At 36.2% G+C, this 24,678-nt stretch overlaps 1 protein-coding gene across 1 annotated transcript in view; it reads left to right on the top strand.

Moving 5' to 3' along the window:
* RASGRP1 (RAS guanyl releasing protein 1) overlaps window positions 1-24,678 on the top strand; it is a 55,715-nt gene that overhangs the window by 16,853 nt on the left and 14,184 nt on the right. The window contains exons 4-14 of the mRNA XM_088145057.1: window positions 1,125-1,184; window positions 4,546-4,677; window positions 8,991-9,144; window positions 11,964-12,137; window positions 12,817-12,933; window positions 13,899-14,174; window positions 16,066-16,146; window positions 17,507-17,611; window positions 18,706-18,815; window positions 19,533-19,677; window positions 24,101-24,137. Of these exons, the coding sequence (XP_088001183.1) occupies window positions 1,125-1,184; window positions 4,546-4,677; window positions 8,991-9,144; window positions 11,964-12,137; window positions 12,817-12,933; window positions 13,899-14,174; window positions 16,066-16,146; window positions 17,507-17,611; window positions 18,706-18,815; window positions 19,533-19,677; window positions 24,101-24,137 (1,391 nt within the window). The remainder of the gene's footprint in view (window positions 1-1,124; window positions 1,185-4,545; window positions 4,678-8,990; window positions 9,145-11,963; window positions 12,138-12,816; window positions 12,934-13,898; window positions 14,175-16,065; window positions 16,147-17,506; window positions 17,612-18,705; window positions 18,816-19,532; window positions 19,678-24,100; window positions 24,138-24,678) is intronic.

Genomic DNA, 24,678 nt, shown 5'->3' with positions numbered 1-24,678 from the left:
TTACCTGGCAAGGGTACCCTGAGCACTCCAAATAAACATGCAAGATATTTCTAGATTAGAGGAATATGTAGTGTTTACCTAAACAGAAATAGGCACCTGGGGTTCATATGTGACCATCAGAACCCTATTGTACCCCTCCTGATTGTGTTGTTTAATCTGGCGGCAGAATTGCTAAATTTTATCAATGTGATTTGAGATCTTTTTCAGATTTTTGGTTAGGTTTGAAGATGGAAGTGGGAACAGTTTGCCTGTGGGAATTCTCCCTCTCCCATCTAAACTTTTCAGGCCAATACTCCTGGCCAAAAAAGGAAGGGAAAAAGATTGTCTATGTTCCTTTCAGTGATGTCCCAGCATAATAAGAAAACTTCTTGTGGCTCTTCAGACACTTAGAAGGCTGAGTTGCTGTCCCCAGTGGCTTATACATTGTCTACCCCTGCCTAGCCATTACTCTTCTCTTAAAGGTAGTCCTCATTTAGCAACCACAATTGGGACTGACAACTTGGTTGTTAAGTAAAGTGGTCGCTAAGTCAAACTGCAACTGTGCTTATGATCTTACTTCAGCTTTCCTTTGCTTTACAGACCTGCAAAGGTTGTAAATGCAAAGATTGGGTATAAAGTTACCTTTTCATCACTGTCGTAACTGTGAACAGTTGCTAAATGAGTCAGTCACTAAACAAGGACTACCTGTATTTTGGCTCAGAATAAACTAGTTATTTTTTTCCCAAAGATCTGCTTCTTTATTGATTTATCTTTTGGACCTTTTCTATTTGACAGCTTAAATTCCTTTGTATAATTGTATTCTGGACCTCAATACAAAGGAATTTGCATTCAAGAGATTAAAGTTCTGAAAGAATTTACCACTTTTGTGTGATGACATCATGATGGAAATTATGCAATATACATACTTTGCATAATGATATAATAATTATAATTATAATAATGATATAATAATTGCAAATCACTGCAAGTTATATACTTCCATATTTAACAGGTATTTATGAATAAGCTCCTTTAATATAAGAACATTTTGTTCTAATTGAAATGATATATTTTCATTGTTCATATGGCATTTAATTTTTTAATTTCTCTTGCGTTTTAACACATTTTCCTTAGCATATATCTACGTATTTTGGTGCCTTGGGAAATAATTCTTCACTTTGCTGTAAGATATGTTACCTTGTGAGGTAAGAACACATTTATTTAAGAAATAACCTGTGAAATCTCAGTTTACTGGGCCTCAGTGCAATAGCTTTTGCATGTAACGGACCAGATTTCTGTGGCAATTCATATAATTTGCATAATGAGGTCATTTTGCAAATCACACAAATTAAGTAATTTGTGTCATTTCATTTATATCAGTTTGCAACCTTTGTATGCTGACATCGTACAAATGAAAATTGCTATGATGACATAGATATTTAACATATATTAATAAATAACGGACACTCCCTCCCTAATTTTTTGTGAAAAGGAGGTTTTGCTGTATTATCAAGTAAGGAATAATGACACATTTGCTAAATTTCTTAAAGCAATAAATAGAAATGTATTACACACACAGTAATTCCTTGTGGAAAACTGTTCTCCATTTAGAACATATTCACTGTCATCTCTTTTGCAGGAAAATTGCATTTTTCCAAGCATTCAAACATGTATGATGTTTCTGTGGGTAATGCATCTATTTTCATACAGTAATGATTATGAACTCATTAGTCTCTGGATACTTATTCATGGTTCATGCACCAGGTAATGCAGCTAAAATAGCTAGTTTGCAAAGCCTTCTTTCCTTGCGAGTATCCCAGAGCCACTTTCCCTCCCTCCCTCCCTCCCTCCCTCCCTCCCTCCCTCCTTCTTTTTTTCTTTCTTTCTTTCTTTCTTTCTTTCTTTCTTTCTTTCTTTCTTTCTTTCTTTCTTTCTTTCTTTCTTTCTTTCTTTCTTTCTCTCTCTCTCTCTCTCTCTCTCTCTCTCTCTCCCTCCCTCCCTCCCTCCCTCCCTCTCTCTCTCTCTCTCTCTTTCTCTTTCAGATAGATAGATAGATAGATAGATAGATAGATAGATAGATAGATACATTGATCGTCTTGGCCCTAGACGTTATGCTTTAGAATGTTGCAAATGTAATTTTAAACATACTTATCTGAAACTGGAGAATGAGCCCTGCTAAAATCAGTAGAGTTAAATTTTGAGAAAACCTCCATAAGACAATACTGTAGAAAACGAAGGGGGTCATGTTTTAATCTTAAGCATATTTTTGGTGCATGATATGAGTTATCAATTCCTTGGAAATGATGGCCACTACTTTTTCTAATTAAATATACATATGAATAGAAAATTGCTCAGGAAGTGCAATACAGTCATATATTTAATTTCAAGAAGGGACAGTTCCCAGAAATAAGTAGAAGTGGAAATCAGAGTCTGAAGCAACCACAAATCAAGAAGGAATTTGAAGAACACATTGCTAAAAGTGAAAATGCCAGGTATTACACAGCGATTAAAAATAAATACATGCAAGGAAAAAAATTGAAGAGAAACTGAAGATGCATTTTGCTTTAGTCATAAGTAAAAGTCAAAATGTGCAGCCATTTTCTAAGCCCAAATATCTGAAGAAGATCTGATGAATTAAGTTAAATAAACACTACCATTACCTATTAATTTTTTGTGTGTTACATTCCTTTGAGAGGCCTTAAAGAAACACATACATGAAATATGTAGCATAACATTCATATCTGCATATTCATGTACTGGGTCAACTGAACTTATAGGATGGAAAGCTGGAGGTCTAAAACCTCTCCTGAAACTTTCTAGTTTCTAGTCTTCACACCCTGGCTTTGCCTCCTGTTTCAGAGTTCTTGCACTTACCTTCCAGGGAATGCCTTACCTGGTATTCTCCCCCTAACTCTGTGTAATGGGCAGTAGCAATAACCTTGAGGAACAGGAGGAAGCAACAAAAATAACAGACCAAAGAAAGTTGAATCCAAGGCAGAAATATAATTTGAGAAAGTGTCTCAGACTTGACTCTCTGTAGTTCTCTTGAAGATAAAGTGGGGTGGGGGGAGGCACATTCAGACTTGCAAGATTCTGTTACTGAAACCTTATAATAAAAATAGTATTTGCATTCGTAACTTTGGTTTCCTAGTGTGGTCTAACTCAAAGTGCTGACATCCTGATGTGCATGAGACATAGAGTTCTCATACCCTATGCTGCCTTTCTGGAGTTCAAAAGGTAAAAATAAGGAAAAAGGAATAATTTCTGTAAGATGACTGTAAGCATATAGGTGGGTGACTAGAGGTTTTAGCTCTTGCTTCTTGGGAAGTAGATCAATCATGCTGAAGGTAAACAAAATCAAAATGTTTACAAAAAGGAGATAAAATCTCTCTTTAACTTTGAACCTTAAAATATGCAGATCTAACATTGTAGAAAAGAAATTCCTGAGTTGTCTTGATCAGGGACAGCAACTAAACAGAAAATCCACCAAAATGCAAAAGGAAGAAAATGCAAAAATGCTCCAGGCAGATCACAAGATGGTGCAGGTTTGCTACATATAGGAATTTCTATTTTTAGTAAGAGTTCAATTTATTACAGCTAAGAAGAAGATGACCATAAATACAAATAATATCTGTATGCTTAGCCAGAATAATGAACAAAGGCTGTATTAGACAAAACAGACTAACTTGTACAGAGAAATAATAATAAAACAGAATATAAAGAAACAGTCTAACACAAATCCTGGCTAGAACATTTCTCTTTCCACTAAAATAGCAATATCTTTTGAAGAAAATCCCATCTTTCCTTTTACCTTCCTTTTTCCTGGAAATTGTATCTTTAGTCTGAAGCTCTGAAGGACAACATTAGTCCCCTCTTTTTCCAACCTCCACCCAGCAAGCATGCAAAGCTTCTGCTTTCAGATAGGGAAAGGCTGGGGTATCTCTTTGTACCTACATGACAAAGAGCCTCTCTCCCTTGTGAAGATGTGGATTCTAAGTCTACAGTCTGCATGAGGGGATGTGTAGTGGGAATGTCTGTGATGGAATGGAATGAGAGAAGTCAAGGACAGAGGCATCTCCTCAGCCCCCAGCGTGAGCATGGGAAAGTGAAGAAGATGAGACTGGCACCACCCTAAGGAATTCATAGTGTTTAGTTGCTGGCTTGGGGAGTTTAGAGTTAGTCTGGCGAGATTCTGTCTAGCAGGTGTGAGCTAATAAAGTAACTGAGCTGTTCCAGAACTGTCTCATGGAGTTTCTTGGGCTTAACCTGACATCAATCATCAGTCTCATCTTCTTCGCTTTCCCATGCTCATGCTGGGGGCTGAGGAGATGCTTCTGTCCTTGACTCCTCTCATTCCATTCCATCCCAATGTCTGAGTTATGCCAGCTGACTAAGAAACTACATTCATCAGTACATTCCCAATTTTACTATTTGGAAGAAATGATGCTAAGTTTGTAAAGAAAATCTGGAATACATATTGTTTCTTGAGATAAAGGACTGCAGTTTACAGTTATTTATGTATAAAATTGTAAGTACAACTATTTTTTTTTCCTTTTTTGTACACAGGTATTGGATAAGAGAATTCTGGGTCATGTTTAAAACAGATTCCAATCTTACAAACACTATGGAGGAATTTCAGGAATTGGTGAAAGCTAATGGTGAGGAGTTACACTGTCGCCTAATTGACACATCTCAAATGTGAGTGTCAATGCCTTAGTTTATTGGAGAAACGCTATTGAATCCCAAATACATAATTTATATGGCCATTGGTATGTGTGTGTGTGTGTGAGAGAGAGAGAGAGAGAGAGAGAAATAGGGAGGAATTAGCTTCTTTTTTGTATGAAATGACTTTTTCATATGATTAAATGGTAGTGATTAAAACCATACCTTCTTTTTTTAGTTTGTATATCTGTAGTAATTATAAGAAATAATCTGTGTAGAAAAGACATACATATAAGCTGTCAAATCAGGATTTTATTCTGAATTAAACTGAAAAGAACAACAACTACCACAACAAATCTTGAAAAATTCAATTTTAACCAGCTGAAAGTAACAAACAATCAGCCCTTTCCAAACCCACATAAAAACAGAAGTCCTGAATGTAAAATCAGTTTAATCCCATTTGAAACTCTCTGCTGAACCTGATTCTTTTTTTACACTTTTAAAGTACTAGGATTGCAGCTATTAAGCAGTGCAGTAAAGCAGTACATTTTGCTGTTTGAGATTGGAGATTTAAAAAGAGTGATGAGTTAGAAATAAAAAAGAATAAAAGTAGGAACATACAATAAAGTATGTGGTATTTTGTTTAAAAGGTTCCTTTCCCCCCCATAATTTCTTCTAAAAAAATTTCTCCCTTTGGACATAGAGGGGATTTATCTGCATCTAATTTCATCAACATTAAAACTTTTCTTTATTCTTTCACTTGATGTTTATGGTCAGCTCTCATTTTTATCCATGAGAATATTTTAAAAATAGTTTTGGCTATAAGTACTTCTTCATCCCTTCTCCTTATTTAGTCATTCATTTCACAGCCCTTCCCACCAAATTGTCAGGATTTTTAATCATCAGCATTTACTATAAAATCATGTCTATGGAAGCAATCTGTTCCAGTGAGCTACCACTGAGTTCTCTATGGATTTTAAAAACAGTTTTCATATATCTGTAAACCACATAATTACCCTATGTCTGTTTATATTTCCTTGTTATATATAGGTCATACTGTTTTAGCTACATGTATAGAAGAGGGAAATTTGAATCAGTATTAGAAAGATCAGAAGCCAGGTTAGTTACAAACAAATCAAGTAGAGCCATGCTTTTCAGTTAAAGCTGTATTAATTTTTTTTCCTACTGATGTTTGTTTGGGACCACAGATAACTGATAGTTGCAGGTGGTCTCATTAATCAAAATAAATGTTCCCAAATCTTGCAAGATTTTAGGCAAGGACACTGACTTTTTATGAGATATGGTACTCTCATATGATTCAGGCCACTTTAATTTACTTTTTAATTTAAAATATTTTTATGTAATGTTGGTGTCCTTTGGACATCACCTAAGATAGTCCTATATACCATGGTGGCTACAGATTGCACCCTGTAGATTCCTGACTTACATGAGAGTTCTTAGAATTTTTCAGTAATGATATACTACTGATCTGTATAAATGAAAAGGCTGGAATTGCTGATATAGCTTAATTAAACATATAAAATGCAGTAAGACTCTGAAATAGACCATGTGAGGGGAAGAGATTCTGGTAAACCAGAATGTCCATTAAATCCAAATTGACATAGTTTTTGTACTTGATGCCATTTGTGTGATGACACAGTTAACTTTTTTAATGATTGTAAATTGATGAAAATGATGTAAAAGCTACTGTTGCATGAAGCAAATGATGTAAATTATGTCAGTTGTTTGGACGGACTCCTGAAATAGTGTACTTCTTTTATTTTCGAATAAAGTCTGAATTACGAATGTGTCTGTTGCAGTCAAAGTCCATTACCTGGAGGTCCCTTAAATCAAGGCATTACTATAGTTTGATATTTTTGTATAAGATACAATTTTGACGTATATCCATGAATTATTAGGGTATTGAATAGTGTTCAGGTGGCCTTTATTAGAACTGGGCAGAAATTAGGTCACAGACTCTCAATACATCCTGAGTTAGTACAGATATTGCTCCTATTTGAGAGCATTCTGATATAAAGTTGTAGATCAACCATACAAGGATTCAGCTTATATAGGAACCATAAACAGAGACATGTTATCAGAGACAAATGAATATTGTAACCAGCATTCACATTAAAATAAATTGAAAATCTAATTGCAAGTTTTTTTACTAAAAAAACATTCAAATAAAGGATCTCTCCAGGAAACAATGCTCTGCTTGTTTTTCCTAAATATTCCCTGACTTTTGTAAACTGCAGCCTTAAATCAGGGGCCTAGAAGATGCTCATTTCTCTCCTTTTTCCTGAGGTAACTGTTGTTCATTTCCATCCCTCTAAGTTGTCCTGTCACAATTATACTGAATGTTATGAGACTGGATTGTTTTCTTTTATGTGTTTTTTTCTGTGTTGTTTGCTGCCCAGTGTCCTTTTAGACTGAGCAGGTTAAAAAAGCTGTTAAACAAACAAATGAGTCCTGGGTTAGGGTTATTGATCAGTGGTTGACAGTTACCTCTGCAAATTTATGTACCCATCCTGTAATCACAACAAGGATATTGCACCAATTAATTATGACTTGTGGCAGACAAAAACTTTGGAGATGAGATGTTAACGCTAGTGGCAGGCAAAAAAAAAAAAAAAAAAGGAACAAGAGACTAAATCTTTTCCTCCTTTCCCACAAAGCACTTTGCTGAAATGAAGAAAATGAATGACAATCATGTATAGATTTTGGTATGAAAGGAGCCTGAGGGCCATTCATTTTCTGAAGTGAATTTTTTTGTAATTCTAGATGTAATGATCTGTCAGGCTCAGATTAGAAGATGTCAGTCTTCTCTAGTTAAAGTAAACTCCACAATCTAAAATCAGGTCTTTCCTAGTACACATCAGTTGGGAAATTAAATTACATGCGATACTCTGGTTACAATCCAATATTTATTTCCCTATTGTTTCAATTAAACTCAGTGCCAGCTCTGAGTAGACCTATAGACATTTGATTGCACTATCAATAACATGCAATTTGTGAGTGTTCTTAAAAAATATTCATGTAATAACTGGAGTCTGAAGCAGAAGACTCTGATATGTGTGTAAAATGGCCTATCATTTTTGCATCAAGTTTTTATTTTTGTTTATTAATCTTTTTCTTCCCAGAAGAGTTTTAGGCCTTTTAAATTATTTGTTTATTATCCCAAGCCAATAAAATACAAGTATAAAATTTAAAATACAGAAAACTAAACCTGAAACAATTAATAATGAGAAGAGGATATCAACTGGCTTTTGCAAGCCATAGTTATTGTTAGAACCTTGGTGTCAGCCCTAGTAGGTAGACCACATCAGGACATCAACTCACAGGAAGACCAGAACTACATTTTATAGACTGTAGTAACAGAATCTTGCAAATCTGATTGTGCTGTACTTTCCCTTTCTTGTACCCCCCATGAATCAGGGAAGTATCTACCTGAGCTACTTCTGAATATTAACTTGTTTCCTAGGGCTTAAAAAATGTTTCAGCCCTCTTTGCTTAGGTAACAGTTCTTGCATATTTCCTTCCAGGTCATCTTCCTTACTCTCTACACTTGGCAACCTTTATAGAGTGTCCAAGTTAGGTCTTGCAGAAGGAAGGTTGAAATTGCCTGATCAGAGAGATAACTAAAATTTCTGACAGTTGGAGGTCTATGAGTGCCAGAGACCACGGGTGGTACAATGGGCAATGTAACAAGATATGGGTTACTAACTCAACCACTGTATCTGAGCAGACACACATATGATTGTTGTACAAGAAGCTGGTGTGTTTGCTTATAGGCTCCATAATAACTAGTGCACCAATTTGAACCAAGGTAGAAAAAAACAACAAAAAACTATGTGGCATTTGTAGGATGCTTTAGATGTAGCTAGGAATACAGTACTTTTTGCTATTAACATATGTAATATATTAATCCACACAAACAAATATTTAAGAAACCTCTGTATGGATAAAATCAGAAAGCTATACTGTGCTACAAAAGTTACATATTGTATGATTTTAGCTTGATTTTAGCTAATTCCAGAAATTCATGCTGTGAATTGAAATCCATTTTCTAGCAGTACTACAAAATTAATCTGCTAATTAAGTCAGATGGTGATACCTTATTGGATAAAAGGATATGATTTCTAACTTCTCATCATTCAATTACACATAATTTTGCCATTTTAGATTCATTTGCTATAGAGATATAAGATAAATATGCTAGAAGCTGTTCAGTGTTACAGAAGCACTTCCTTTAGTTGTTACCATTTGCATGATTTTGAGACAAAGGAATGCATTAATAAATATTTGTGCAGATAAAACTTGCTTTTTCTTTTTCCCTCTTTCTAAAGAAATGCTCGAGATTGGTCCAGGAAGGTAACCCAGCGAATAAAATCCAACAGCAGTAAGAAACGAAAAGTTTCACTACTCTTTGATCATCTGGAACCAGAGGAGTTATCCGATCATCTCACTTACCTTGAATTCAAGTCCTTCCGACGAATATCAGTGAGCCAATGACTTTTTATCAGTTAATTATGTAGTTTCTTTGAATAATGCACGTAGCAAGATAATTCAATGTGAAAAGATGAAAGGAACTTTAAGGACGTAATGGTACTGAAGCTGAATAATTTTTTCCACTTAATTCTTACATATCTGAGAGCAAGGAAAGAGATTATGTTGAGTGTAAAGTGGTGCACTCTTAATAGTATCCAGTGACCTGTTGTCTAACTTACATTTTTCCAATAGAACACAAAGGTAAATAATTCAAATTGCAGTGAAGAATTAGTTGAACAATTTTATTACGGAAGGTATGGAAGTTATAAGGAAAGGCTTTCTTTTAGCAAGCACAGTTCTTAAATATTAACTATTATGTTTATAATACAGAGCACATTTGTTAGTCAAACCTTTGCAGGTTTTAGAAGTATCTCCTTCCCATTAGGTCTGGAATTAAAATTGGTCCAATCAATGCAGTCATATTGGGAGCAACAGGTACGGTGGGGGGCAAAGCTAGAACGTGTACCTTTCAGTAGTAGTGCCTATTTTCTGTATCAGCTTGAGATCTGGTTGGTTGAAAGTTAACTGGCCCCCTCCCTGATATCATTCAGAAAAATGTTGGAAACAGATCTTTCTTAGAACAAATTACACTGTTTATGTGTTTGTGTGGTTTTAACATGCTTGAGTACAGTCAACTGAAGTTATTATTCAGCATGACTGGCTTTCTTCCATACCACTCTTAATGGTTTAACTGTGGATGTTTTTATATATAATATACTTTGAATATTTTAGATGTTGTGCATATCTTATGAGTTGCCAAGAGTCTTGTTGGATTGTGATTGGATAAATGGAATAAATGGTTGGTAGATAAGGAAGGAAGGAAGGAAATACATTTGTAAATGGCTGCATCCTGTGGTAGGTTTGCTCTTGTAGAAAGTGCTTCTGCTTGTGCAAGGCAACACACCCAAATTTGCCAAATCTTTTTCTGGTTGCATTGTGGTCCATATACCATATAGAAGGAAGGCCTGTCTGGAAGGGAGGATTGGAGTAAGTAGGAGTGGTTGGCAAAATCACATGTCCTGTTTTGCATGAGTAGAAGTGTTTTCCTCTAGTCATGAAGCCTCATCACTTAGCCTGTGGCTCCTTCTCATCCTACCAGTTGCAGTACCTAGGCTTGGGGAAAAATTCTTCCATTGAGATTAAGACTAATAACATAAAATCAGGTGGGCCAGGAAGCTTGGCAGGCTCAAAAACAAATGTAACTGGCCACACTGAGCCCATGGGGACCAAAATACTAGTTTATAGAGGTACAACCCAGCGAAACTAATATTATTCATCAGGAAGGCAAAAATGGAATAGGATTACAGGTAGTCCTTGACTTACAACCAAAATTGGGACCGGAACCTCCATCACTAAGTGATGTGGTAGTTAAGTGAGTTGTGCCTGATTTTACAACCTTTTTTGCTGTGGTTGTTAACCAAATCACACAGTCGTTAACCAAATCCAGCTTCCCCCATTGACTTTGTTTGTTGGAAGATCCCTGGGAAAGTCACAAATGGCAATCACATAATCTCGGACACTGCGACTGTTGTAAATACATGCTGGTTGCCGGGCACCCAAATTTTGATAACATAACTGCGGGGATGCTGCAACAGTCGTAAGTGAAAGGACCAGTTGTAAGTCACTTTTTTCAGTGCCATCGTAACTTTGAATGATCATTAAACAAATGGTTGTAAGTCAAGGACTACATGTAGTTTCTAAGCAGGGAAAAATCATTTATGAATATTGGTTCTTTATTCCCTTTTGCTTGAAAATGCGTAGCCAAATTGCTTCAAAGCTGTGAAATGAGTACCTGGTCAAAGAATCAACATATACTTGTCTCCTCATATGTAAGTTTAGCAGTTCAGAGAACAAACTGTAAAAGTTCTCACTTAGTCATGCATCAGTACTTTTTATTTTAAACCCTTGTTTCAGAACTTTTCTCATGTGCTTAGTTAAAATCTAACAGTCATGGAAGCTGAAGTCACATCTCATGTAAGCAGCAATCCATTTGCACAAAATTGATGTTTAAGCTTATATAATGCCTATTTTTTCATTTAGTTTAATGGTTATTGGCTAAGAACAACAATGCCTTATTGAAAAAAAAGGAGTTTTGATTGCATTGAACATACCACTCAGTTGCACAACAGCATTAAATACTGAGATAATTTTGTTTACGTAAAATCAAAGAACTACTTTATGCAGTGATGTTCGTTTGCTAAATAAGCATTTGCTTCTGGAAAGCATATTTCATACTGGTGTCCATATTTTGTTCCTTTGTTTTTGTTCAAGGGTTCATCCTCCATAGCAGATATGTCAAATGTTATAAGTGCCAGAGGAGGGCATTTTAAATCAGGCAAAGTACTTCACAGCTGATCTTGGATGTAAAAATAGAGGGTGAATCTCCATCTGTATAGAAATTGATTTGTACATTTATTATGAATAAAGCAAGGATCTGATTTGATTAGATGGTTTTCATGAAGCTACACCATTAGGAAGTTTCTGCATGGAGATTCTTAAAATAATGTAGGAATTTACATGTGAAAATACTCTGTGCTACATGGAACTATTTTATGTCCACCATATACACCTTTAAGGGTTTTACAGCACTGGCAAGAGATTTTCTAATTAGTTTTTTAGACTATTGTTGTTTAAAGCTGGCTAGCTAGCTTCAGTTTATATTTTAATAACTCTGTTTAGATTTTCATAAGCTAAGTGGAAGTTATATAGAATAATTTTATGTAAAACTATATTTGCTTGTAGCTGACGATTAACGGTTACTCTACCTGAAGTTTCCAGATTATCAAAACTACATCATAAATGGATGTGTGAAGGACAATCCCACAATGGAACGCTCAATCACTCTTTGTAATGGTATTTCACAGTGGGTACAACTAATGGTATTAAATCGACCAACACCACAGCTTCGAGCTGAAGTATTCATCAAGTTCATTCATGTGGCCCAGGTCAGCTCAGTTATGAATGGTTTTGAGTTTGGTTTAGTCTTCACTTGTTCATTTAGTAATTGGTGTAATATTCAACTCCCCATCACCGCCACACCCCAACAAGGCTATCAGTGTCTGCTGCTAATGGAGTCCTTAGTAGTGCTGCAGTGATCACTCATTTCCCTTTTTGAACAAGCTTAACTGACGTTGCCAGCATTGTTGGAATGGGGCTGAATGGGCTAATACTGAATATTGCACTGTGAGAAATGCACAAAGGCTGCCATTTGGATCCAAGAACATTGGTACCACTGTCCATAGAAATAAAGGAAAAGGAACCAGGCAAGATAAACATACGCCTGGTGGGTGGGGATCTCTTAGACCATATGGCTTGGTATCCACCTGTTTATATTAGATACTGATGCTAGGCCTGGTTCTTTTATTTCATCAGATCATGTTTCCTATGGGGAGTGGGGGGGAAAGTCAACATTAAAAGGTTTTGAAACTTGAAAAGCATTTGCCCAACTCGAGGCAACTACCAAGCAAAATATTGTTACTAACGCTGAATAAAATGTGTGGTTTTTAAAACTATATTGGAAAAAAAATGCTTTAAATCATATTGAGATAATATCCATTTCAAGTATCTTAATCAAAAATTGTATATTTCACATCAAACTATTTTACTGGTCTTTTTTTAATACAGAAACTTCATCAGTTGCAGAATTTCAACACATTAATGGCTGTGATAGGAGGTCTTTGTCACAGTTCCATCTCTAGACTTAAAGAAACTAGTTCTCATGTTCCTCATGACATCCATAAGGTTAGCTCTGCTTTTTCCTGTTTTTTTGTTTATTCCACAATATTCATATTAAGACTGTGCAAGCAATTTAGAGAGGCACTGGGGAAAGTGAACAATGACTTTCTGAACATGCTGTTCCAAATGTTTAGGCACTGTCTTCTGTTGCCAAGTTACTTCATTTTGGTGGCAATTCCATGGAAGTGTCTTTGTCATATGCTGAAATGATATCTTGCCATTTCAACCCCTTGAGCCACAGGTTGGACAACATCTTTGGCCACTTAATGATTCATTCCAGTGAATGATTTGCACAGCCCTAATTCATATAACGTATTTCAGCTGTAAGAGCAGATAAGACCATTCACCAATATAGTGTCAGATTTATTAACAAATGATACTGCCCTCATGATGATGAACCTAATAAATATTTATTATTCCATCCACCAGTTTGGAAATAATGATTAAGTTGTTCTAGTCAAAAGTTTGCCGCTGAAACTTTATTTTCAACAAGAGATTGTCTATATAGGATTGTGGTATAAGACTGCAAAATGGTTGAATATATGTCTCAAATGACTATAATGCTAAGCCATAATTTAAAATTATCAGAACATGTCATAGTGACTCTGTGGGAAGGAGAACTTCAAATTTTAGATTAACTGCATGGGAATCTGGGTAAGTGAGCTTAATCTTAAATATGACAACTTAAACTCTAATTTGTGAAGCTGACTTTCAATTGACTATAGCAGCAGTTAATTTAAATTGGAAGCAGAGACTTTTAACTACCTCCTTGCAGTTATGTCCAAAGAGGGGAGTTTGTGAGTTTATTCTTATTATGCTTAAATATGACTTGGTATTATATCAAAACATAGTTGTTATACTTGTGCGTTCATGGCAAACATGCTAGAATAATTTATTTATTACATGTTACTAAAGTGATCCCAAATTAAGAACAAAATTGACTGAATTTGCTTTTGTTGGTTTGCCTTTAGATATTCAATGAAATGACTGAACTGCTGTCATCCTGTAGGAACTATGATAATTACAGACGTGCTTATAATGAGTGCAGTAACTTTAAAATCCCTATTCTTGGGGTACATCTGAAAGATTTAATTTCCCTTTATGAAGCTATGCCAGATTACTTGGAAGATAAAAGAGTTAATATGCACAAATTGTATTCTTTGTACAATCACGTCAATGAACTGATACAGCTGCAGGAGATGGGTCCCCCTCTGGAAGCTAACAAAGATCTTGTCCATCTCCTTACAGTAAGTGTCTATTTATAGAATGTATTTTATGTATTCTGCTTTCACTTTTTTTAAAGTTAAACCAGGCTGAGCTATTTTAAATAGGTAGAACATTATACTTTGAAAGTCTCTGTTCAGCTCTATACAATGCAAATACTGAACTGATAGAAAGTAAACCCTTTCATTTTTTAAAAACAATGTTAATTTGTTTTCTGCATAAGGATAAGAGTCTTTGGCTTCACTGCCTTGTGATCCAGCTATTACTGTATGTTGCTTAGTACTATGGTACCTCCTGCCATACTTTAGTTAGCGCCAAAATGGCTTTCACTTATCTTGGATTTTTACAGATATGAAGGTTTAGAGTTACAGAATTGTATCCTGTCAACTAGTTTGCGTAATATCCATGCCAGTGTTCCCTCACTGAATGTTGAGTGGACAGTAGCTGAATAATGGATAATGAACACAATGTAGTTGATCAGCATAAGAAGCTAGTTCAACATTATTAATACTTTGAAGCTTTGTGCTTCAAATTTTTGAAAACAGATTTTGACTGTGGTGCTAAGATCTGAACTGGGTCTAAGACTTTAATCTTAAAAATATTTTTCTAATTATATTTCAGCAAAATCATGATATGCTCAAAATTAATAGATTGTAATCTTTCACAATGCTAATGCAAAGCTAAGTGAAAGTATAAATATAAATAACTTATTGTGAAAAATGAAATAGGATTCTAAATGCCACTAGTGCTCCTTTAAAAATACTGTTAATATTTTTAAATGCTCAATTTAGTGGCTGAAATGAATCCAAACCATACAGTAGTTAAAATGTAAAATCAGGGTATTCCTGAGCTAGACTGGATGTAATGCTGACTGGAGTTTAGCACTTTGATAATTACTCTAGCTCAGCCTTTTCCAGCTTGGTACCCTCCAGGTGTATCCAGGTGACCAGAACTCCCAGAATTCCTAAGATGGGTGTAAACAGATTGGGGAAGAATGGACTAGCCTCTCTTGTCTCCTTCATTCCCATTCCTGTTTCACTGTAGCTATGAGAAGCTTGTGCTTTGATTTGAATTTCAGTTGTGAATAATTTTAACAATAGTGAGTGGAATCATACCATGCTCCTTTGGGAGAAAATGGTTCGAGATTGCGTACTGGGATTTGTACATATCCTATTCTTTTATTGTAACTAACTCAAACCTTCTCTCTCTCTCTGTCTCTCCCCCCCCCCCCCCCACACTTACCTCTCTGCATCAGCTTGAGCGGTCAAATGGGAAGATTGTGGGAACAATGAAAATGATATCTTAATTTGCCTTCTCCTGCCTCCCTGTTGTGATATACAAATAATTTCTAGAAAACATCTGAACAGGGGAGGTGGGGTGGGGGGAAGGACTATATACTTGTCTTTCCTAATATTTCAACTAGTAAATGAACATATGAGAAGTGGCATGTCACAGGATAAGGGCTGACAGGAGGATATTTGATTGAATTGGAAAGTCTTTATGGAATACATCCCATGAGCCTGAAAATCCTCATATGTAATCTATTAAGATTTGAAAGTGGGTCATTTTCCTCCAAAGCAGAACCTGAACTATTTTGCCACTGCTTGCATTTCCAGTAATTTTTTTCCAGAAAAATATTTAAAATGAGAGTAGATTTTGAATAAATTGCTTCAGGGAAGTCAATCAGTTGCTGGTACCAGAAGCTCTCAGATTTGCTCTACTCTCACCAACAGCATTGGAATATGTACGGATAAGTGCTGGAAAAATGTGTTCATTTTTTGTTGCTTGTAATGTCCAGGCTTGGGATATCTAGTTGTTTGTGGTATATTAGAGACCACAAATTCACAAAAGACAACATTTCTGGAGAAGGTTATAGCATTTTGGAGATAAAACTGTTCTTATATTCATTTTCAGTTGTCACTTGACCTTTACTATACGGAAGATGAAATTTATGAATTTTCATATGCACGAGAGCCAAGAAATCACCGGGCTGCAGTAAGAACTTTTTACTTCAAAACAGGATGTAGAGATACTTAAATTACAACAACAACAATTATAATAATTTAATATAGCCCATAATAGTAATCTATTCAATAAGTGCAGTACAAATATATTCCAGTTATATGTTTCAGTAAAAATAGCAGCATTGTCTACTAAGATATATACCATTTAGGGCAGAATGTAACAGGCAATCAAAACCAATTCAGCCTCAAAGTGCAATAGTAACAAAAAAAACTTACCTTAGCAAGTCAGTGTGCTAGAACAGGGCTTGACAACCTTCTAGTCACTAAAGACCTCACTTAACATTTTTGAGGAGAAGAGGGTCTCACGGTGAGTGAGAGGAGAATTTTGGAGGAAATTTAAAGGGGTTATTTTTTTAATTGTTATTTATTTATGTACTTATTGTATATATTTATTGATAAGTATAACAACCAGAAGATATGATAAGTACAAGCAAAAATATTGCCATGCTAGTAAAATATTTTAGGACTTATACAATAGTCTTTAACTGTGCCATCATTTTCAGCAATCATGGCCAGAAGTGTCTCCAAGGGCTGTCAAAAGAGAATTAGGGCTGCATGTGCTAATGGAATCATAAATAGGAGATACCCCCAATCACAAAATATCTAAGTTTAGAGACTTCTGAATTGGAGTCTCTTTTTCACAAGATCAGCAGTACCTTGGAAAAGGGCCAGTCCTAGCCCTCACATGATCAGCAATAATGGCAGGGGATGATAGTTACAGATATATTCTTAAGAGACCCCCTAAAGCTGAATCTGTCTTCTCTGTATCACAGGATTGGGTGGTCTCCAAATTTGCTTTTGTGACCATAAAATTGTTCCTTCCCCCAGTAATGCCTGGTAACATTACTGTGCTCCTTCAGAAGCAATTTTTAAAAAATGAAGGGCAGCCCCTAGCATGCAGGCTTTGCAAGTGGCTGAAAAAAGAGGAGGATGGATTATGAGCCACCAACTGATGATCCCCTTTTTGCCCCTTTCAAAGACAATCTGCCTCACAAGAAGTACTCTAATCTACGGCAGTGGCTAATGATGCTATCTAGCATTCTTCTGGACTGAGATTTCCAGGCTCAGAGTATTAATGAAAGTGTAGTTTTGATAATATGAATAATTATTAATTAAAATTATGTGCTACCCAACTCTCAGCAACTCTGCATAAATTATGTAAGAGAAAAATATTACATAAAGTTGATTTACCCAAACTATCTGGCAGTTTCACTTTAATAATGCTTACTTGTTCCATACTAAAGATTGTAATATTCTAAACATGTAACTGCTTTTAAACATTTATGAATGCTTTTCTTCAATAAATATGTAAATGTATTTTACTTTTTTAGCCTTTGACACCTTGTAAACCCCCAGTCGTAGCAGATTGGGCATCTGGAATTGCCCCCAAACCTGATCCAAAGATAATTAGTAAGCACGTTCAGAGAATGGTAGATGTAAGTATGTTGTATATTTATTATAAATGTTTTATGCAGCCTTTTGAATCCTGATTCATAGTATATTGGTTATGGTAATTAATGCATTCATAGCAGAATTCCCATTTCCATTAGGATATTACTAGAAAATAATATGTTATTTATACCACTATTGTGTTCTGGATCTTATTAACTTCCTTTACATTTACTTTGTTTCCTTCCAGTCCTTCTGTTTGGAAACTCCTGTGAAAGCACTTCACAAACAAAGAGGCTGGGGAGAAACTTATGGCTATCCCCTACCCATATACTACCAACCCCATGTGTATTAGGCCATTATGTACTTACAGTAAATAAAATCTGGACATTGGGCTGTATGATAAGCTGTTGTGCATTGTCTAGTTTAGCCCTTGGTCTCAACTCATGATGTGAGGGAACTTTTCTGCTAGCAGCTCCCTATGAAACAAACCTCTGGAAATGTACTGTGGAGTAACCTAAATGAACACTCTTTTTAACACATGATTGCAAATCTCAGACCTGGCTACATAACTTTGAAAAATGTAACTTGAAAATCATGGTGCATAAATTCAGAAAGAGAGAAAATGGTGGAATGGATGTATAGCAGTTTAACATTTGAAGTGAAAGAAGGAATAGCACTGCAGAAAAAGAAGTATTTAGTGATGTCACAACTAAACCCTTTGCCAAGTTGAGTAATTTATGTGAAATCTTTAAGTACTTGACCGAGCTGCATGTTGTGTGTTTGTGTGTGTGTAGACACACTCACGCTTCTGCAGAAGGCTAAGTGGAGAACCTATACATCAGTAGAAAGTGCAGAAGCTAAATATCAGTCAAAACACTTTTAAATGCCAGATAACTTTTTTAAGGAGAAATGCCCATTTGGGTTTTTTTTTTTTTTTTTTGCATTATATGACACTATACTAAAAAGCATTTTAAAATGAAACCACTACAAATCTGTATTAGCTATTTGTATATTAAGTGCTATTTCACAGAATTGGAGGGACAATGTAGGCAATGGAATCCAGTTTCCTAGTCATTTCAGGAACTGTAAGTGATGTTTGACGTATTTCAACTTCAGCTTTTCTTCTTACTTCATGCAGTCTGTTTTTAAAAATTATGACCATGATCAGGATGGATATATTTCTCAAGAAGAATTTGAGAAGATTGCTGCAAGCTTTCCATTCTCCTTCTGCATAATGGATAAGGACAGGTATGTTCCTCAGTTATCGTGAATACATGTATCATTATTCAAACAAGAAAGTGTTGGACTTGTAACATGATGTGTTATAGGGTGTATATACTTATATTGCCTCCTTATTCTTGCCATTGAAGTCTGGTTCTCACTGAGGATGGGATTCTCAAGATCATACCTTGAGCTTCTGGCCAATTGACAAGCCTTGTCTACTACTCCTTTGCGTGATTGTTTGATAACATCAGTGAAAAGCTTGCTTCTCTTGCTTGGCTTCAAATAATGTACCTTAGAGCAAGAGGTTATAAATGCTTTCATATTTAAAGGATGCCTACAGTGCATTTTTCCTCCTCCTTTAAGCTTATTCATTGTCCCAAACAGACTTAGAATTCATAAAGGGCAATTTGAAGGTATGGTGCTGGCAATTATTCCCCTGGCCTGCTCCTTTGTGTTGATAATTGTACAGTGTGTTCAGGCTTGTTTGTGAAGGCTGCTTCTCAAGCTGGTTTTGAAGAATTCTGAAGGAGCCCTCGTGATCTACTTGACAGGATCATGCAGGGTGTGTGTGTGTTTAATGTACTTCTAGATATTCTTTGCTGTGAAAATGAATTAGTGCTTTTATATTAATGAGCTGGCAGATGTGTGGTTGAATTGAAATAGAGGGGGGAGACACTGTTAACGCCTTCTGCTTTAGCAGCTTTAAGCCTCAATTGACCTTAGTTTTTTCCTTGTTTGCAGGGAAGGTCTGATTAGCAGAGATGAAATAACAGCCTACTTCATGAGGGCCAGTTCAATCTATTCTAAATTAGGCCTTGGCTTTGCCCACAATTTCCAGGAGACCACTTACCTAAAGCCAACATTCTGTGACAACTGTGCTGGATTTGTAAGCTTGGGGGTAGGGGGTATTTGAAAAGTAAAATTATATTACATGATGTGTGTAACAAACTGTTATCAGGAAATGTTTGGTTGCAATATTAACTCCAGCTTTCTGTTACCATGGTGGAATTCACTTCATCTTTTGTACTTTTAATACTTTAATTACGGTTAAGTGCCAGAATGGGAAGAAGCCATACCCTAGTTATGAGATGCATGGTTTTCATGAATAAGGTTTCAGGTCAAATTTTAGAGGTTTTCAGTTTCAGCTGTAGAGCTCTGAGTCCTCTGAATATATGTAATCCTGAAAAGTTGCTGCTGACCGACACCAGATTATCCAAAGATCTGATTCAATGGAGGCATCTTTCCATCATGGAATTCAATAGCATGCCATTGGATGTCCTTTCAAGGCAGTGATTAGGCCTGCTCACCTTCCATAAAATGGCTGCATCACGTGTCCTCAAAATCTGGAAACATGTTTGGTTATTGAAACATCTGTTTTCTTACCTGAGGGAGCTTAATATGTTGATGTCTCAGAGCTCTTACCTTTTGCTCAGGGTCAATACTAATCTCCAGATATTTCTGGTTGACTTCTTGTATCATAGCCTTCACTTATAATTCATGGCAGTAGTGCCTGGTGTCTTCATGGGGAGAAGATTTAACTATCCCTGACTATAGTATTTCATAGGAGCCATTTAAACCATCAAGACCAACTTTTGCTACATATAGGAATCCAAATTAAAGTAACCAGTGGCTACCTAACCTCCACTTCAATACATCTAGGGAAGGGGAAACCACCACCACTTTGGTTAGTTTGTTCCACCACCATGGATCTGCTGTTACTGTTAAGCAGTTATGTTTAATAGTCAGTACTCTGCCTTCCTTTAACTTAAGTCTATTATTGCATGTCCTGCACTTTGGAATGAGACAGGAAAAATATGACTTTCTTCGATGTGATATCCTTTCAGGTATTTGAAGAGTACTATCATATCCTCGTCCCTCAAAAATAATGTTTTCTCAAAGCTAAAATACCCACCTCCTTTGATCTCTCTTCATAGGTGTTAGTTTCTAGTCCTCTGATCATCTTTATGCCCTTCTCTGAACCTGTTTCCATTTCTCTGAATCCTTGTTAAAGTGTGGTGCCCAGAATTGGACACAGTACTTGAGGATGGAGTCTCACCAAAGCAGAATAAAGTGGAATTATTACTTCTTGTGATTTGGAAATTATACTTTTTTGATGCAGCCTAAAATGCCATGTGCCTTCTTTGCAGTCAAATCATTTGCCTTCTTTGCAGCTACATCATTCAGTTTGTAATTAGCTACTATTCCAAGACCTCCTTTGCAAGTATCATTGCCAAATCAGACATCCTATAATCTCCCATCTTGTAACTATGTATTTGATTTTGGTTTTCTAAGTGAATAGCTTTACAATTATATTTGTTAAATTTCATTCTGTTACTTACAGTACATTCTCAAGCCCAGTGGATTGTTGTTTTTATTTCTTTCTGGTGGTTTATTAACCCCTAATTTTTATTATTCTGCAAATTTGATAAGCATTTTCTCCACCTCCCTTCACCATCCAAAACATTAATGAAAAAATAGAATCTCAGTCGTTGAGCGAAGGGGTCATTAAGCGAAACACCCACATGATGGCTTCACTCAACAATTGCAATCCAAGCACTCTGAGTTGTGGTTGTTAAGCAATCTCCCAGGTTGTTAAGCGGACTGAGTGAAAGAGCTGTCTGCTGAAGGATTTCAGCTCCATGCAGAGCTGAAATCCTTCAGCAGACAAGCTCTTTTGCTCCATCCTCTTTCCCTCTCCTCTCTCAGCAGTAAATGGAACACCTGAAGTCCACAACTGCCCAGTGCTGAAGGGGGAGGGGAAACCTCCCAGCGCTGGGTAGTCACAGAGCTCAAATCCTGGAGTTTTGAGGTCCATGACTGCCCAGCGCTGAAGGGGGAGGGGAAATCTCCCAGCGGTGTGAAGGAACAGACCTCAAATCTTCAGGATTTTTGCTCCGTAACTGCCCTGCACTGAAAGGAGAGGGGAAACATCCCAGCGCTGGGTAGTTACGGAGCTCAAATCTTGAAGATTTGAGGTCTGTTCCTTCCCACCACTGCGTCCCCTCCACTTGCAGCCTTCCCTGCCAGCTTCCAATGTGGAAGCCGGCAGAGAAGTTTGGAAATGGTGATCACATGATTGCAGGCCACTTGGCAACTGGTTGTAAATGTGAGCCAGTTGCCAAGCACCTGAAATGCAGCCATGTGACTGCGGGGGGTGGGTAGGGGTGACATGATATTTTACGATGGCCAGACGTGCAACATTTTACGACAGCTGGAAGTGTTTTAAGGGTCGTAAAGCACCCTTTCTGAGGTTGTCATAATTTTGAACTGTCATTAAACAGACAGTCATTAAGCAAGGACTACCTGTACTTCTCTTGAATTTGGTGATGAATCATTGATGAGTGTTCTTTGAGTATGATTTTCAAGCTAATTAATTTGTCATGCCATCCATCCCGCATTTAAATAATTTGCCAATCAGCAAGCCATAGGTACTTTCAATTCCCACAATTTATGATGGAAGTTACAATCAAAAAAGGGATGGGGTTAGTCTGGCTAGATCTGTTCTTAACAAATCCATGACAACTTCTGAAATTACTGCATTTTTTCAAGGTGTTTTGCAGACTTACATTTTTAGGATTCTCTAAAATCTTCCCAGATATTAATGTCAGACTGATTGATCTATAATCTCCTGGATCTTCCTCTTCCCTGCCCCTGCTTTTTGTAGATGAGATCAGATTTTCTCTCTTTCAGTCATCTAGTCCTTCACTGTTCTTCCAGAATACCTCAAAGGTAATGCATAGATATTACTTTAGTATCCTTTAAACTCATTCAAAATAAAGCAATATTCCTTTATCGTGTTTCTATCAGCCTCAAGGTTTAGCCCTTCATCTTGTCTTTCATTATTTCTTAGTAGAATGCATACTTCGTTGTTGAAGAATACTGAACCAGAGTAGGAGTTTGGGAGCTCTATCATTTCTTTGTTTCCTGTTACTCTTTTATGTTTTTTACTGAGCAGTGGAGCTTTTGTTTTCTTTTGAACATATCTGAAAAGGCTTTTTTTGTTATTAGCATTCTTTACTAGTCTCGGTGCATTCTGAACTTTCACTTTCCTGACACCAGTTCTACAGTTCCCTGTTTGTATTTTTCCTTTGTGATTTGCCCCTGCTTCCATTTTCGGTATGTATCCTTTCCCCCTGAACTTCCCCAAGCTTTTTGCATAGCTACATTGGTTTCTTTCACAGTGCTCCGTTTTTCTTTCTCATTGGAATTTTTGGTGATAGTTTGTGTTTTTGTGTTTTTGATATATCCTACTTTAGAAACTTGTATCCATCTTGAGTCTCTTTTCCTCTTAGCTTCACCTGCTGTGGGATCCTACTTATCATTGCCTTGAGTTTATTAACATTTGTTTTTCTGAAGTCCAAGATGAATGTTTGACTATGCTCAGTTTTAGTTTTCCCTAATTGTAAGGAGTCCAGAATTACATGATTCCCACCTGCTCCTTCTACTTTCTTTTCTAAGCCTCCCCTGTTGATTAGTATGAAGTCAAGAATCCTCTTGTGCTTTTCTCAACCTTCTGTGGGAAAAAATTGTCATAAAGACAAGTGTGGAATTTCTTCCCAACTGACGTCAGGTAGTTAAAGTCTCCCCTCACTACAACTTCACTTTAGAAGATCTGGCGTTTGCTTCTGGGCAGCTTCATCCTCTTTGGTTGGGAGAGTACATACCAATAGCTGTGCTGTTTTTATTTGTTCCTCCACGAATTTTAAATCCCGATGCTTTCTATAACATTGCCAAGTTCATTATGTAGACTTCTAAGCAGGAATGTTTAACGTACAGTGTAACTCTTACTTCCTTTCTGTTGCTTCAGTTCTTTTTGAACAAAGTGTATTCTTCAATCGCTATACTCCAATGCTGGGAGTCTTTTTAGCTGATCTCCATTATACCTGCTAAATGATATATTTTCTTCTGTACTACATGCTCAAGCTCCTCCTCAAAATAAAGATGGAATTATTTTAAAATTCATAGAAATAAATTCTATGAAAACTGTAGAGAACGGTTGATAATTAACTAAGATAAATGCATTGCCAGAGTATTCTAGGTTGTAGCCATGAACCATATCATACTGTTTTTGGAAGATTTTAAAAATTATTCTGGGAATAAGAGGCTTTCTTCCTTTATTGGCTTTCCTGCATGGCATTTTTGCCTGATTATAGCGAGGAAAAATATTGTTTTTGAAAAAGGAACAGCCATGCATCTTATAGTTTTGATGATTTTGTGAAACTAAAATTTGGAATAGAGTTGAAGAACAGCTTAAACCTATGGTTTAACTTGAATGCAATATGATAATATGTTTTTCCTTACCTTTTTAGCTTTGGGGTGTTATTAAACAAGGATATAGGTGCAAAGGTAACCAACTTTTTGTTTTAGTTAAATCATCTTTTAAATAAATGGTCTTAGATTTTCCTAAGAAAAATAAATCATCTGATAAAGAGCAGCAGAGTTTACCATTACAATATCCGTAATAGTGCATTGTGGCACTTTTTTTTTTTTTTTTTGAACAGATTTAAAATTACCTTACAAATAAGATCCTTAGCACAAACAACCTAGAAACTGAAAAAATGTCCTATCTATATATTCCTTTATTGCTTTATTTGTTTCCCGGGTAACTGCAAAATCTGTGAAGAAACAATCAGGGGAAAATATATAGAGATTGTCACTTCAGTTCATGTTCATCTTAGGTCATTAACTGGCAGGTGATTTTATTAAAAGACGTAATTTGGCTTTCAGTTAAGGAGCAGTGCTGTGTAATACTGGTCTATGTTTTGAATGCTTAAAAGTATACTTTAACTGCACTAAAAGTATGAATGTAGCATAACATGCAGCATAGCAAAGGAAAGTAGGTGACATTGCTGTTCGGTATACATATAATAGTAGGATTAAGCTACTT

Source organism: Python bivittatus, unplaced genomic scaffold, assembly GCF_059951505.1.
Source record: "Python bivittatus isolate LINGU-HERP-01145 unplaced genomic scaffold, Pbiv_v1 ctg000480_np1212, whole genome shotgun sequence".
Classification (NCBI taxonomy): domain Eukaryota; kingdom Metazoa; phylum Chordata; class Lepidosauria; order Squamata; family Pythonidae; genus Python; species Python bivittatus.
This window is presented reverse-complemented; position numbering and strand designations above follow the sequence as displayed.